Source organism: Sinocyclocheilus rhinocerous, unplaced genomic scaffold (genome assembly GCF_001515625.1).
Source record: "Sinocyclocheilus rhinocerous isolate Xijiao unplaced genomic scaffold, SAMN03320098_v1.1 scaffold102, whole genome shotgun sequence".
Lineage (NCBI taxonomy): Eukaryota > Metazoa > Chordata > Actinopteri > Cypriniformes > Cyprinidae > Sinocyclocheilus > Sinocyclocheilus rhinocerous.
The window spans coordinates 179,476-196,639 of NW_015627239.1; the positions used below are offsets into that span (position 1 = coordinate 179,476).

The 17,164-nt window shown below is 35.3% G+C and overlaps 2 protein-coding genes across 4 annotated transcripts; one reads left to right on the forward strand and one right to left on the reverse strand.

Annotated features, from left to right (window-relative positions):
- Positions 1-1,584: 1,584 nt before the first annotated feature.
- Positions 1,585-3,531, reverse strand: LOC107724010 (transcription factor jun-D). 3 transcript variants are annotated; one of them, XM_016532780.1, is made up of 2 exons: positions 2,812-3,531; positions 1,585-2,778 (listed from the first exon to the last, which is right to left on the reverse strand). In XM_016532780.1, exons 1-2 carry the CDS (start codon positions 3,238-3,240, stop codon positions 2,440-2,442), a joined length of 768 nt encoding a protein of 255 aa, XP_016388266.1. In that variant the 5' UTR covers positions 3,241-3,531; the 3' UTR covers positions 1,585-2,439. The 3 variants fall into 3 exon arrangements, with proteins under 3 accessions (XP_016388266.1, XP_016388275.1, XP_016388261.1); XM_016532789.1 differs by having other exon boundaries at positions 1,585-2,765; positions 2,808-3,531; XM_016532775.1 differs by having other exon boundaries at positions 1,585-2,765; positions 2,799-3,530.
- Positions 3,532-8,204: 4,673 nt separating this feature from the next.
- On the forward strand, positions 8,205-13,646 carry pgpep1 (pyroglutamyl-peptidase I). The gene is made up of 6 exons (XM_016532890.1): positions 8,205-8,335; positions 9,705-9,757; positions 9,871-9,987; positions 11,583-11,815; positions 12,914-13,085; positions 13,297-13,646. Exons 1-6 carry the CDS (start codon positions 8,305-8,307, stop codon positions 13,315-13,317), a joined length of 627 nt encoding a protein of 208 aa, XP_016388376.1. The 5' UTR covers positions 8,205-8,304; the 3' UTR covers positions 13,318-13,646.
- The last annotated feature ends 3,518 nt before the right edge of the window (positions 13,647-17,164 follow it).

Below are 17,164 nucleotides of genomic sequence, written 5' to 3' on the forward strand. Positions count from 1 at the left end.
TTATTACCACTCAAATGCTTTGTCAGTCAAATCGGACTGGATTTTCATTCTTTTAAAGATGTTTTAATCTAAAGGCTTCTGCTCATTTGATTCATGCAACCTGTTGTATTATGCTAGGTAATTATTTTATCAACATTAATGCACATTAAAATAGCATGGTGTAATGTACTTGAGATTGTGACCTTAATTGAGCTGAATAAAGACAAATAATTTTAAATCAAACGCTGATTGTGAGTTGTGCTTTGTAATGAAAATGCACATATTGTGATTCTTCTTATTCCGTTTCATGCATTTATTTGGTGCTACTGTATACTCGAGTAGTTGTTGTACTATGCCAAATTAAACCACTAGATGGCGCTGTTTCTGTTCCACTGTGACAGACAGTAGTGTTAAAGGAATAGATCACCCAAAAATGAAAATTTGCTGCATTGTAGATGTAGATGAGTTCGTTTCTTTGTATTTTAGTCAGAAGCAAGGGTTTGCAGTTAAAAATGTCTTAATGATGGATTTATTTCGTTCAAAACGCAGCTTTTGGCTTCACGAGACGTTAACTGATGGACTGGAGTGCTGTGGATTACTTGTGGATTATTGTGATGTTTTTATCAGCTCTCATTCTGACGGCACCCATTCACTCACTGCATTTTATACAAATATTCTAGGTGTATACATGTATGCATTAACAAATAGGAATAAAATGCCACAAATATATAATTTAACAAGTGAACTGAACAGGTTTAATGACATTAATGTACACACAAGGCAGTACAGGACATGTGACAGGTGAAATGTTTACATTTACATGACGACACATAAATCCAAAAGAGCATAAAATAAGACATTGTGTGAGTAGTTGTGTATAAAATCGATACGGCCTGTGATTAATAAGGCCTTAGACATGAAGCATACATGCATGACATCTTTGTTGTGTTTGGTTGCACTCGTTTGGAGCTTGTCCGGAGCATGCAAAAATACAGCTGCTTCTCTCATGAGATCAAACCATGTAGCACAGAGTCCATTTGCTACAAAATATTGTAAACATATAATACATCAGCACCTGTAGTGTCCATTTCAACAGTCCAACCAGAACGAACGGCCACTGGAAGGGTGAGATCAGTTCATTCTGTGACCTTTCTGCATCAGTGAATGGGTCGTTGATTTGACATGTCCAGCTCAGAATAATGTTTCAGCACACAGACAGCTGACTGGCATCATGGATATGAATTCATTACAGTTTTAATACACTTCATAACTATCACTGGGGGGTTCGATGCACTCGTAAGTGTATTTAAGCAATATGATTATACGTATGTATGACTATACATTATATAGTCAGTCATTTTGCTGTTGCTCTGCCAAAGAAAATAGTTCCAGAGGAAGCTGTCAACAAGTTAGTGATACAGTGAATTCAGTGCTTCTGAAATACTGCTTGCACAATCAAATTAGTTTACCAGTCCAGAACAAACTGTTGTATAGGCCTAATTTAGACCTAAATTTATTTAAAATATATATATATATATATATAATGCATGATGATTGGTCAATGCAGCGTTCCAGTAGTGCTAAAATACAAGAAACAGCTATAACGTTGCATAGCAACATTTAGTCAAGTCAAGGACTGTATTTTCTATCGGAATGATTGCAAGTAATATAATAATTTAACGAAAATATTAAAATAAAAGCACTGCCAACGAAAATAGTTCCTAAAGAAACCAAAGCACGATCGTGTTGCCAAGCAACACACAGCGGACTGATACAAAGAGAGAGCTTTCCAGTGATGTTTTAGGAAACTTTACGAACGCTTTTTGTCACATTATAAAAATAAAAATAATAGATGACATAAAACAGATATAGTTCCGGTCCTGAATGATGACGCGAAAAAGCTTTCACCTCATCACCGATTGCTAGTTGTGCTGCATAGCAATGTTGATGGTACTTAATATCATTATTTAATAATAAAAAAAATCCATTATTATAATAAAAGCAACGAAAATAGTTCTAAACGAAACCAAAACAGAGTCGAACGCACAGACTGACAGCTGTCACACGTACAGGCGGACTAATATTTGGACGTTTTAGGAAAATATTAGGAACGCTGCTTATCCAATCAAACATATAATATTTAACCACAAGTAAGAAATATAGTTCGAGTCTTTCGCTATGATGCGAAACAGCGTTCGCCGTATCACTACGCGCGATCGCTAATCTCGTTGCATAGCGACGTTCCGTCAAATCAGGGACTATATTTTCTCGCGGAAGTAGATTAGTTTAATAAAATATTGTGCTTCCTTAATATTTTAGGCCGCGCTATAGCCTACACAATATCTCGACAATAGCACAACATCTCGTGCACTGCTGTGGAAATGTGACGTTTAACCAAACCAGAGCATGTTGTTTGTCAACCACCCAAACACTGATAGATAAAGACCGACAGAATGTCCTCTAATAAGCTTGAACTTGGTTAGGCAGCAACTGGCACCCGTTACTGACGTGATTCATCACTCTCTGCTTTAACTGCGCCACTTGCTCTCTCAGCACGCTCGCCGTGGACGCGAGCTCCGTGTTCTGGCTCTTCAGGTTTTTCACTTTGTCTTCCAGCCGGGATATCCGCTCCAGTTTCCTCTTGCGGCATTTGGTGGCGGCGATGCGGTTCCGGAGCTTCTTCCTCTCGGCCTTGATGCGCTCCTGCGTGTCCATGTTGATGGGGGAGAGCGGAGGACTGTCGCCGAAGCTCTGCATGTCCGGCACGGTCTGCGGCTCGTCCTTCAGGGACGGCTGCGCTTGCTGCGCGGCCAGCGGGTGCGTGGGCGGCGGCGGCGGAGGGAACGGAATGGTGTCCGTGGAATAGTTCACCGTGGTACTCCCGTACGCGCTCAAGTTCGTATACACGGGCAGATCCGTGGGCAAGGCGAGCGCGGTGCTGCTGGCGAGTCTGTTGAGCGTCGGAGGGACGCACGCGCCGCCGCTCAGCTGGTTCTGCTTGTGAAGGTCCTCCAGGGCTTTGACGAAGCCCTCCGCGAACTCCTGCTCGTCGCTCACCGACTTCGGGTAGACGAACTGGGAGGTCGGCGTGGTGGTCACCATCCCGTTGGCCTGGATGATCAGCCTCTCCAGCTCCGGAGAAGCCAGCTTGAGGAGCCCCAAGTCGGGTGAACTGAGAATCCCCTCGGCATCCCTCAAATCTGGCTTCAGGTTGGAGCTGTTCTGGTCGTCCAGGTTCAAACTCATGTCTTTCTTCATCATAATGCGCGATATTCCTCGGAAGTCCTCGCCTGGGTAAGGCGTGTTCCCATCCTACACCCGATAGAGGGCTGAGCTGGGTTTGCTGGCCAAACGAGTCATTTAGATGATCTTCTTGCGTATTCTTGATTCTTCGCTTATTTTGAATCGCTTTATGATGTTGTTTTATGATATTGTTGTCTCTCTCCTCGAGAGGTGTTATCTATGGGCGTCAGTACGCATTTGCAAGTTTTCTATCCCTAAAAATTCCATTATGTCACTTTAGAGCGCTGAGATTGGCCAAAGATGACGTCCTCTTCCGGTTTCGTTTGCATAAAGGGGCCGCGCTCGTCGCTGTCGCCGTGGAGACGGCGAACAAACGGCAAACAGTGCGGTGCATTGTGGGTTGATGTCATAGCGAGGGTGGAGAAACGAGGCCGTCTGGTAGAAAATGTTCCCTTGTTTTTGAACGCGTTGAAGGTCTTTGGATGCTTGATCAAGTGTTCCACTCTAGTGTTTGTTATCTGATGGAATCATCCACACTCTCAGTGATGTCTAGTTAAGACTGTACTAGAAATAGAGCAGAATCATGAATATTTCTACATCATTTTATGAGTCCCAAATGTTAAAGCTTTATTTCCACGTTTTGAATCCAGGTTTTTCGAGACTTGTGGATCCCACTGTACATTTAAATATGTACATTATACACACACACATAGAAAAGAATCAGCCCCCTTTAAAATAATCACGTTTTGTTGCTCTGCAGCCTGAAGTGAAGACGGACACAGTTTTTGTTTTATCCAGCTGTATTTACTCAGTGCAACTTATAACATCCAAGTGAAAGATATAACACCAACATGTCAGAAAAAAAAACAGAATCACTGAGTTGTGTGAGTATTTGGTTGAATCACTTTTTGCTTTAATGACAGCCTTTAGTCTGTTGGGATTTGTCTCTACTAACTTTGCGATATGTGCCACTCTTCTTGGCAGAACTGCTCAAGTTCAGTTCAATCTGATGGTGATGTTTGTGGACTGCAGTCACAGATTTTCAATAGGGTTTAAGTCTGGGCTCTGACAGGCCATGCAAGGACAGTTTTGCTGTGTGCTTTGGGTCATTGTCATGTTGGAAGGTAAACCTTCTTCCTATTGACAACTTTCTGGCAGAGGGCAGCAGATTTTCCTCATGAATCTGATGGAATTTTGCCCCGTCCATTTTTCCTTCTTTCCTTTAGAATTTAAAATATATTATTTTAAATATTTGTAAAAATATTACATATTTTTCTCTGCCAAATGTTATGAGCATGTTATATGCTATATACAGTATAATATTTTAAATATTACTATTAAATATTTAACTTATTTTATTAAAATATAAATGTTTTATATATTAAAAAATATTAAATATTTTTCTCTGCTATATCTTTTGAGCATGTTGCATGCAAAATAAAAAATTCTAGATCTACTATATATGGTTGTTTGTCTTAAATACCTCAAAACTCATTTAATTTGATTGACCTATCTTAAAATCTTTGAAGGGAACTTGATAACTTTACTCAGAAATCTTGATATTGAGGGATGTGATGATGCTTAGAAGTTAAATTGAATTTATGAATTGAATTAGCTGCGTTGGAGATCCGTAGGGTTTCTATAAATAACACTGCAGGCTGTGAGTCTGAGAAAGAGAGAGAGAGAGAGAGATCTGAATGGGATGTGATGACGTCTGTAGACGTCTGCATCAGAGAATAGAAGCATCATCATCCGTTGCTATGGCAGCACTGACGCAGAGGCAGGTGGATTGCGCGGGTGAGGATGTGCAGTGTTGCAGTGGATACACCGCGAGTGGGTGGAAGAACACAACCATTTCCAGCATTTTTAGCTTTAGAAATTATAGCTTACAAAAGGAGGAGGAAAAATAAGAGCATACAACAGACAGTTATTACACAGAAAGATATTACACTTTATTATGTTTATTTAAAATATATTCCTTAAAATGATGCAGTTCTCTATTACATAAACTGTTAGATTTGTACTATTAATATGCAGATCATATGATATATTAATAAAATTCAATTTTAAATAATTATTCAGCCATTTATTATTCATTTGACAAGATTGATTATATATATATATATATATATATATATATATATATATATATTCTATATATTAGAGAGATAGACTTAGTTACCTTGATCCTAAAAATATGCAAAATATAATTATGAAATAAAATTCTTCTTAAATTCTCGTTTTTTACAGTTACACTGTTCAAAGTTAAAACAAAGATTATGGAATATGTTTTACTTCTTCATTTCACATTTAACTGAATGTGTTACTTGATTGTGAAATTTACTAGCAATTTCTGAATGAAAATTGTTTCTACACCAATTCTTTTCATTGTACTTATGTTTAAGACAATTTAAAGATCCTAATGTAATTCAGCACTTTATATGTTATATCGTGTTGGCAACATCTTCAATTCATTTTCTCCACAATATTGGCTACAGCAGGCTGACAGCAGTCAGTGAATAAGACTGAAGGTGTCTGTCTCCATGTTAAGCGTGACTCATGAAGGAACACTGCTAATTAACTATAAACACCACAATGGGAAGTCCTTCTTTCCTCAGAAACCATCTCACGCAAACAGGTTTGAATGAGATCTCAGCTATGGGTGTTGGCGCACATGTCAAAATCACCAAACACTCCTCAGTAAACCAGGTCCATGCATGTTTGAGTGATTTTTTGTTTAGGCAAAAATCACTTAGAAGGTCAAAGATTAAAATTGGCAATAAGAATGACATTAATGTGGCATATTTGATCATGTCAACTTTATTTGATGCTAACATAAAGTACATGTTAAGGTTCAATTATTAAGATAATAAAATAAATGTACAAGAACATTCTCTCTCTCTCTCTCTCTCTCTCTATATATATATATATGAATTATTTTAGTTAACTTTAAGAAACTAGATCTTAGACAAGAACAAATGAAAAAAAAAATTCTCTAAGAAATTGCAAGTAAATTGTCCGCTTGATCCTATTCCATCTCATCTCCTTCAAGCCATTTCTCCTGCAGTTGTACCTGCACTCACTCACATCATTAACACATCCCTTCACACTGGTGTTTTTGGTGGACATTCAACCACCTTGCTCTTGGTTGTTGAAGCCCTAAGACTGGCAAGAGCGGCTTCCAAATCTTCAATACTTAGCTTGCTGGATCTATCTGCTGCTTTTGACACGGTTAACCACCAGATCCTCCTGTTAACCCTATTGGCAAAGGGCATCTCAGGAACCGCACTCCAGTGGTTTGAGTCTTACCTCTCAGATAGGTCCTTCAAGGTATCTTGGAGAGGTGAGGTATTAGTAAATATTAAAAAAAATTCGGTAGTAATTTATCTAAACTTAAGAGAGCAGAAGAAAATAAGGTGGTGTCTAAAATTGCAATACTTTCTTCTAAACCCTCAGAGTTGTTTTCTGAATCTGATAAGCTTGAGCATGCTGACCTGCAGGCTAAATTAGATGAGATGTACACTTATAGGCACAGGGTGCTTATATTAGATCTAGACAAAAATGGACGGAGGAGGGAGAATGTAACACAGCATATTTTTTCAGATTAGAAAAAGAGTCGCTTAAGTACTTCACTAATTGAAACTCTTAATATTGAGGGGACAGTCACTAATAATCCTCAGGCAATTGCACATTTCTGTGCTAAGTTTTACAGTAATTTGTATAAAAAAATAATTTCTGAAGAGGCAGCCCGTACTTTTCTGGAGTCTGTTAAAGATTGTAAGACTATCTCAAGAGATGACCGAAATCTCTGTGATAGTGAAATTACTTTATCTGAAGTTAGTAACTCAATTCTAGAACTTAAGAACAATAAATCTCCCGGAACGGACGGGCTTACCGCAGAGTTCTATAAACAGTTCTCTAAAGAATTGTCTCCTTTTTTACTTAAGGTTTTTGAAGAAAGCATACAGAATGAGGCTCTCCCCCCGACTCTCACTCAAGGCTTAATTACTTTAATTCCAAAACCTAAAAAAGATTTACTTTTAATTGACAATTGGCGTCCCATTTCTCTGCTTAACAGTGATTATAAAATGTAAGCTATTATGCTTGCTAAAAGACTAAAATCTGTATTGGGTTCCGTTATAGATGAGACACAATCTGTTTTTTTGAACAAAAGACACATTGTTAACAATATAAGGTTTATTCTTGATTTATTAGATTATTCAGACTTGATTCAGGAGGACAGCTTCATTCTTTTCTTAGATTTCTATAAGGCTTTCGATTCTTTGGAGCACCAATTTATTATTAATTCATTAGTTAAATTTGGTTTTGGGGATATGTTTTGTAGAGTAATTAAAACCCTTTACAATAATGGAAGTGCTTCGATTAAATTAAAGAATGGCACTTCACCCAGGTTTAGTTTATCCAGAGGAGTGAGACAAGGGTGTCCCATTTCTCCCTATTTATTTCTTCTTTGTGTGCAGCTACTGTCAACATCTGTATGTGAAAGGGGTATTCAGGGTATCCATATAGCGGATCGAGAAATTTGTATTAGTCAGTTAGCAGATGACACCACCTTATTTTTAAGAGATGCTTCCCAAATCCCTACCAAAAAAAACAAAACAGTTAACGCTAATGCGAGGGTGTCTCTAATGCAGCGTCTATGGGAGGGACGGTAAATTTGACATTGTTCTCTCTTCTTGACTGCCGTTATCAGTCTCTCTCAATTTTTTTCCTTTTATTGAAAGTCATGAAAACACTATCGTGGAGTTTTTCTTTTGCTATTTGAGCAAATGGAAATGCAAAAAATATATGTGTGGTACTCTCCCATTCACTGCTCTTGAAGTTAACCCAGCTATGACGACTTCCGCTGCTGAGAAACCCGGAAATGTGAAAAAGGTCCAATCGCCTCTCACTCCATCCCAGTAGGTGGCGGAATATGCAGCAAAAGCTGGTTTGCCAACCGGCATTAAACACAAAAGAAGAAGAGCATGAGCGCGGTGTGTTGTGTTTATGTCTGTTTGTGAAGATCTCGTCTGATGATCGCTGTTCTGTTCTTGATCGAAACTCGCTCATTTCTCAGCGATGGAGCAGAAGAAGACGGTTATCGTGACAGGTAAACTCTGAAGGCAGTGTTGATGGCTCGTGTGAGTCTTGTGTCAGTTTGAAGAGTTTTTCTAGTGACAGCTGAATGATGTTATCATCGATTTCATGCCATGCAAATGATCAACATTAAAACTGAAAGTAGTTTGGCACTAAATACAAGACTAAAATGCATAAAACACCTATTTATATCGAAGTACTACCACTACCCAAAACTATGGGGAAGTAACGTTACCATGGTGTTGGTAAAAAAATATTGAAACACCGTGTCGTGTTTTATTATTTTATTCTATTCATTTTATTAATTTAATTTCTTTTTCTGCATATGTAGTATTGTGCTCGTGTTTTTTCTTTTCTTTTACAATTACCATGATTCTAGTATTTTATTTATTTTTTTACATTTACTATGGTAATACTATAATTTCTTTTTTTTTAAGTTTTTGTATTTACATGGTAATGCCATAGTGGTTTTTGGGACATCTTCCATGTATATTTTTTGACGATGTTTGTTTGAATTTGTTTTAGTATTATATTCTTTTTAGAATTTTGGGGTCCGCTTTATTTTTAGCATTATTTATATACTGTTATATTTTTTAAGCCATATTTTGAATTTTATATGAGCATTTATTTTATATTTTGAGTTTTAATTTTAGGTAAATGTCTTTTTATGTGCCTTTTTCATTCTTATTCGTTTTTGCTGTTGGTTTAGGTTTAGTTTATTTTCGGATTTAGTTTTAGTTTTTATTTATTTTTAGTAAGTAATTTTAGTATTTTAACATAAATTAGTTTCAGTTACTTATCACAGAATCATTTCTGATTTTCATTTAGTATATTTATTTTATTTCAGCTCTATTTCAATTAACAAAAATGTTTTTAATAATTTTAGTTTTATGATAATTACCCTGTTTGGAATATATGAAAATGTATTCAGTACCATCATTTCCATAATGTAATATATATATATATATTGCAGGGTTTAGATTTTGCTGACTTCAGCTTCCTGAAAACCTATTGAGTTTAAAGGGTGTGTAACAGTCCGTTATAAAAGATAAGTTGATGGTAATGTCCAGTCAGCTGAATCTGAGGGGTCTCGAGTCACTCTGAAGGGGTTTTTAGGTGATAATGACTGGATTATTGCGCTTTATTTATCCTATGGCTACTTACCAAATAAATAAATAAATACATGAAATATTAATCTGAGTTGAAATGATCTTATTATGTGAGAAGAAAGCGAGAGTGATACAAGAGACTTACCCGAGACAATGATCAATTATTCAGTTCAGTGTCATAATCTAAAATGTTTGACCAATCAGAATCAAGTATTCAGAACGCCCTGTAATAAGACATCTGCCATAGGATTGTGTTTCTCTGTGTTTCTGTAGGTTTTGAGCCGTTCGGTGAACATGCTGTCAATGCCAGCTGGGTGGCAGTACAGGTATGATATTCACACCCGTATGAAATAAGCAGAGCAGATCAAACTATGAGCTGTACTTACTGTTTGTTCACATGCATCTGCATGACTTTAACATAAACTTTTCCTCTTGTCAGGAGCTGGAGAAACTGGGTTTGGGTCACGATATTAACCTTCATGTCGCTGAAGTTCCTGTGGAGTATCAGGCGGTCCAGAGTCTTCTGCCGTCTCTATGGAAACAGCACCTTCCTCAAGTAGCATAACGATATCATGCTTGTGTTGTTTTGTTAGTGATGCTAAATGTTTACAGAGTGTTATATAAGTAAAGTTATTTATATACAGTGGGTACGGAAAGTATTCAGACCCCCTTAAATTTTTCACTCTGTTATATTGCAGCCATTTGCTAAAATCATTTAAGTTAATTTTTTTCCCTCATTAATGTACACACACAGTTATTCTCTGTTTGCTATATTTATTGTGCTCTGTACTAGTGTGTGTATGTATGCTATGTAGAAATAATAATAATAATGTGCTAATATAGGTGTTCAATATTTATATATATGATATTTACTGTATATACAATTAATATTGTATTATTTAATATGATTCATATAATTCTTGGTCTGTGTACACATACAGTAAAACCATAAATTGTATTTATTGCACATTATTTGTTTAGAAATAATGATAAATTACATCATTTATCTTAATCAATATGTATTGTAATATCATATGTCATATCATACACTGGCGACCAAAAGTTTGGAATAATTAAAAGTTGTAATATTTTTAGAAAGAAATCTCTTCTCCTCACCGATATTGAATTTATATGTAAAAAAAATAAAGTAAAAAGAGTAATATTGTGAAATATTACAATTTAAAATAGCTCTCAAATGTGAATATTTGTTAAAATATAATTTATTTCTGTGATGCGCAGCTGAATTTTCAGCATCATTACTCCAGTCTTCAGTGTCACATGATCTTCAGAAATCATTCTAATATTTATCAATGTTGAAAACAGCTGTGCTGACAAATACTGTTGTGGAAAAAAATAAATTCAAACAAATGAGTGTTTTTTTATTTATATTAATATTTCACAATATTACTGCTTTTTACGGAAGAGGATTAGGGCCAAGGCCTAATATAATAATAAAACCATCTCGAGATTAAACTCATTAAATTTCGAGAATAAAGTCGTTATGTTTCGAGAAAAAACTCGTTAAATTTCGAGAAAAAAAGTCAAAATAAAATTTTGAGATTAAACTCATTAAATTACGAGAAAAAAGTAGTTCAATTGCGACTTTTTTCATTTTATCTCGACTTTTTTTTCACGCAATTTAACAACTTTTTTCTCGTAATTTAATGAGTTTAATCTCAAAATTTTATTTTGACTTTTTTTCTCGAAATTTAACGAGTTTTTTCTCGAAACATAACGACTTTATTCTCGAAATTCAACTGGTTTAATCTCGAGATGGTTTTATTATTATATTAGGCCTTGGCCCTAATCCTCTTCCGTAAAAAGCAGTAATATTGTGAAATATTAATATAAATAAAAAAACACTCATTTGTTTGAATTTATTCAACATTTTATCTCGACTTTTTTCTTGAAATTTAACGAGTTTTTTCTGGAAATTTAACGACTTTAATCTCGAGACGCTTTTACTTTATTTTTCAACAAAAAAATGCAGTCTTGGTGAGCAGAAGAGACTTCATTAAAAACATTTAAAAATCTTAATCATTCCAGACTTTTGGCCGCCAGTGTATATAATAGAACTAATGATTAATCTTTCTAATTTAGGAGTACATTTCATCAATAATATTATTATTTTTTTTCCCTGCTTTTTCAAAGTTAGTGGTCCACGTCGGAGTGTCCGGGATGGCCACTACAGTAACTCTTGAACAGTGTGGGCATAATCAGGGTTACATGCGTCTCGACAACTGCAGTTTCTGTCCAAAATCCCGCTGCTGTTTGGAGGGAGGACCGAACTGCATTCATTCTGTCATCGACATGGACACGGTCTGTAAGAGACTCAACTCCTCTGGGCTCGCCGTCTCTGTGTCTGTATCAAAGGACGCCGGCAGGTATGGACATTTCTCTAACATGCAGTGAAAAGCTCTTTAATGTACACTCATGGTCATACGTTTACATACACCTTGCAGAATCTGCTAAATAAATAAGGAAAGAGCCATAAAAAGTGCAAGTTGTGTTTTGTTGGGTACTGCCATGAATTTCACATAACAGATGTTTGCATATAGTCCAAAGGTTGATTTAGACTGGCTAATGAGGATTTATTGAAGGGCAGTGAACCACCAAAATGTCATTTTGTTGCACTAACTGGTCTGTAAAACGTGTTTTTGATCTGTCTGATGATTTTTAATGTCATGAGACAACGATTTTTTTTATCAGGACAAGCTTTGAAGGACCTATATTTGATCACAAGTACATTTAAAGATTTTTTTATAGAGTTTTATAGAGAAAAAATGTTTTTTTTTGTATGTTGAATTTAATAAAATGTTCATATTTATTTGAGTTGTTTGTTGAATCTGTATCTGCCATGTTATAACCTGTGAAAGTGATATGGCAATACATTTAAATAAAACCAACCAACAACCTTAAAACAGTCGGAATGAATCCAATCTGATTTTAAATATCAAAAGTTCTGTTTATATGAGTCCTAAATGTTGCAATCCAATTAAAAATAGTGAGTCTGAGAACTTGTGCATCCTGAATCCAGCCTGTCTTAAAATGCTGATTGACTCTTAATAGAATAGTTCACTCAAAAATGAAAATTTGCTGAAAATGCGCTCACCCTCAGGCCATCCGAGATGTAGGTGAGTTTGTTTCTTCATCAGGTTTGTAGAAATGTAGCATTGCATCAGTGTCTCAGCAATGGATGCTCTGCAGTGAATGGGTGCCATCAGAATGAGAGTCCAAACAGCTGATAAAAACATCACAATAATCCACAAGTAATCCACACCACTCCAGTCCATCAGTTAACATCTGGAGAAGACAAAAGCTGAAACAAATCCAGCATTAAGACGCTTTTAACTAAAAGTCCATATAATCCATAATAACTGTTCCTCCAGTGAAAAGGTGTTCTGGTTCATTTCTAGGAAATGTTTATTTTGGTGCAGAGCACTGGTGTATTTCTTGACAAACACTCCGTCCTCTTTCCACAGGTATCTGTGTGATTACACCTACTACACGTCTCTGTTTCTGGGCGAGGGCAGGTCTGCGTTTGTGCATGTTCCTCCTCTAGGGAAGCCCTACAGCGCGGAGCAGCTCGCTCAGGCCCTCAGGGCCGTCATCCTGGAGATGCTTGAACTGATGGAGCACAACAAGGGAAAGAAACTCTGTCTGCACGACCAATGAGAGCACAGGCCAAGTCTCGTACGCACATATTTCAAACTAGCTAAAATATGAGTCCATAATCCATAATGACGCTTCGTCCAGTGAAAAAGTGGTCTGGTCTGAATCAGGAGAGAAATCTGCACAGATCAAGCAGCGTTTAAACAGCTCTAAACAAATGCTTGAACTGATGGAGCACAACAAGGGAAAGCAACACTGTCTACACGACCAGTGAGAGCACAGGCCGAGTCTCATACGCAATTATGTAGCATCGCCTTGGACTCAAGAGTTCATGCACATTTGAAGACATCCGTGTCTTAACTTGTGTGCTACATACTAGGATCAATCAGCTGGTTTGAGATGCAACTTGTGTGCTAGACTCAATCCTACGGCTGCGTTCAAAGAGTCAAGAAAGCACTTTAATGGGGTACACTTGAAACATGCAGAGATTTGGTATTATGCATAAAAACGACTTAGAAATACCGTTCTGATGTGAAAACACTACGTATACATGTAGATCTTTGAACCATATTTCGAAAAATATATTTTTTTTTTAACAGTTAAGGCAGAACTAGCGTTTTCTCTTGCCGTCTTACAAACACACAGTTTTTGGCTACTCAAGACATTAACTGATGGACTGGAGTGGTGTGGATTACTTGTGGATTATTGTGATGTTTTTATCAGCTGTTTGGACTCTCATTCTGACGGCACCCATTCACTGCAGAGGGTCCATTGCTGAGCAAGTGATGCAATGCTACATTTCTACAGTGAGTTCATTTCTAGGAAATGTTTATTTTGGTGCAGAGCACTGGTGTATTTCTTGACAAACACTCCGTCCTCTTTCCACAGGTATCTGTGTGATTACACCTACTACACGTCTCTGTTTCTGGGCGAGGGCAGGTCTGCGTTTGTGCATGTTCCTCCTCTAGGGAAGCCCTACAGCGCGGAGCAGCTCGCTCAGGCCCTCAGGGCCGTCATCCTGGAGATGCTTGAACTGATGGAGCACAACAAGGGAAAGAAACACTGTCTACACGACCAGTGAGAGCACAGGCCGAGTCTCATACGCAATTATGTAGCATCGCCTTGGACTCAAGAGTTCATGCACATTTGAAGACATCCGTGTCTTAACTTGTGTGCTACATACTAGGATCAATCAGCTGGTTTGAGATGCAACTTGTGTGCTAGACTCAATCCTACGGCTGCGTTCAAAGAGTCAAGAAAGCACTTTAATGGGGTACACTTGAAACATGCAGAGATTTGGTATTATGCATAAAAACGACTTAGAAATACCGTTCTGATGTGAAAACACTACGTATACATGTAGATCTTTGAACCATATTTCAAAAAAAATTTTTTTTTTTTAACAGTTAAGGCAGAACTAGCGTTTTCTCTTGCCGTCTTATTTCTAAAATCATTGTTCACCGGATTAAATATTAAGCCATTTAAACCAGGGTTATTATAATTAATCAGATTAAAATTTAAAACAATTAAACATTTTGTTACTTGAAGTGAAATAAACGTTAACTGAAAAAAAATCCATCTAGTTAGTTGCCTGGCAACATTTTTAATTTTCATTTAGTTAAACGTAATGCACTAAAATAACTAAAACTAAAATTGTAATAAAAAGTATCAAAACTATATAGACATATTTTTAAAAAATGACAAACATACAACTAAATTACTACAACTTTAAAATTAAAATCAAATGGAAAAAATAATAAAATAAAAGCTTATTCAAAATATTAAAAACTATATAGACATATTTAAAAAAATATATATGAAAATGGCTCATATGGGCTAAATTACTAAAACACATAAAATGAAAATGGACAAAATATTTAAATTAAATTAAAACTAATATTAAAATATTAATAAAATCTATATATACATAAAAAATAAAAAAAATTACTAAAACGTTAACTAAAATTAAAATGAAAACAGAAAATACAAAAATGAAAACTGGATATTAAAAATATTTAAGAAATAATAATAACAAAAAGCATCTAACAAAAAATTACTAAAACGTTAACTAAAATTAAAATGAAAACAGAAAATACAAAAATGAAAACTATGGATATTAAAAATATTTAAGAAATAATAATAACAAAAAGCATCTAAATTACTAAAACTTTAGCAAAAATGAAAATGGAAACATATGCACAAAACTAATTAAAAATGTTAATTAAAACTACAATAGTATTTCAATGATAGTTAAATAATACTGTTTCAAACACGTCTCTATCATCTGCAGTTTTCAGTTATACCCCGAACACACACTGGACAGAAGTATAAACATTATTACAGTTTATTTGATCACAGAGTGAAGAGCAGGTCTAAAGGGTGGGTTTGTAGAGGAGACCTAAAATTATGACCAAATAAAAGCTATGGTCTGCCTGCTGGACAGTGATCAAAGAGATAATAACCATGTCTGTCTGGTTATTAACGTGCCAATGTGAATACACAGACTTTAGGATACAAGCATCAAATCGAAATATGTTTTTCCTCATTTCAAGCCCATTATGTACAGGGTCCCACATAAAACACAAAGACACCTGAACCTGATGCCTTCTGAGTAATGTAAGGTTGAATTCTATCAGCACTGTTAAGACCTGGACAGTTTGGATTTTATGTGTGTGAATTATATGAAATGTGAAATCGTGAGATGATTGTACGGTGATGTTTGTCTTCTCTCAGCGGACGTTATTCAAGATTTTCTCCTTACATTTCTTTCATACTCTGCAAAATGCTGCATATCATATTATTTTATATTACACCATAATTTCTCAGTCCATTAATTGATATTATAAAATGTAATTTGAATTGCGTATGACTTTTCTTTAGCTTGTTTTTTACTGGAATCTTATCGATCACAAACCCAGTGGACCAAACTGATGATGCTGTGAATCTTTTTTAATGTTGCCTAAAAACACTCATTTTCAGCATTTCTTTGTTTCAATTGACCCATTTTATTGTATTAAATGTTCTGACATCTATTACAGTGGTGATTATTATGTATGCATTATAATTCCCACATTCACGTCGTGGACACTCTCTTTATGTTGCGTTTCCTTATTTGCCACAACTTTTTTTTACAAACTGTAGCTCTCAAAGATTTCTGCCTTATTTTTAATAGTTGTTTTTAATTCCAAAATCTTACATTTATAAGATAAATTTATATTTTAAAGATACATTTATATTATACATTTATATACACTGCAGTGCAAAAGTTTGGGGTCAGTAATTTTTTTTATTTTTTATAAATTCATAATTTTATTCAGTAAGGATGTGTAAAATTGATAAAAAGTGACAGTCAAGACTTACATTGTTACAAAAGGTTTCTATTTCGAATAAATGCTGTTCTTTTTAACTTTTTATTCATCAAAGAATCCTGAAAAAGCATCACAGGTTCCAAAAAAATATATATATTAAGCAGCAAAAACTTTCCAGCATTGATAATAAATCAGCATATTCTGAAGGATCATGTGACACTGAAGACTGGAGTAATGATGCTGAAAATACAGCTTTGCATCACAGAAATAAATTATATTTTAAAGTATATTAAAATAGAACACTTCTTTTAAATTGTAGTAATATTTCACAATATTACTGTTTTTTTTCTGTATTTCTGATCAAATAAATGTAGCCTTGATGAGCAGAAGAGACTTCTTTAAAAAGTAATAAAAATCTTACTGATCCCAAACTTTTAAACGCCAGTGTGTGTAATAAAAATATAATAATTTAGAATTAATAATCTTAAATGTATAATAATTTCCATTTGCCAATGTATAATAATTTCTAATTATAATAATTTAGTTCATTTTAATACACAGAAAGTATGAGATCACTATTTTAAAAAATTATGTTTTAAAATTATACAACAGTTTTAGATGGAGCGGATCTTGTCACTTTAGCACACTACACATGCACATAATGTATTTTATTGTCTTTATTTTGACTTTTGCAAAACCAAAGCCGGCTTATTTGGGCCAAATATTTTTCATAAAATGCATATAATATTTCAGAAGAGCTAAACCTCCATTTGTAAAGAATTTCTCATTAATAGAAGCTGAATGGTCTGTAAG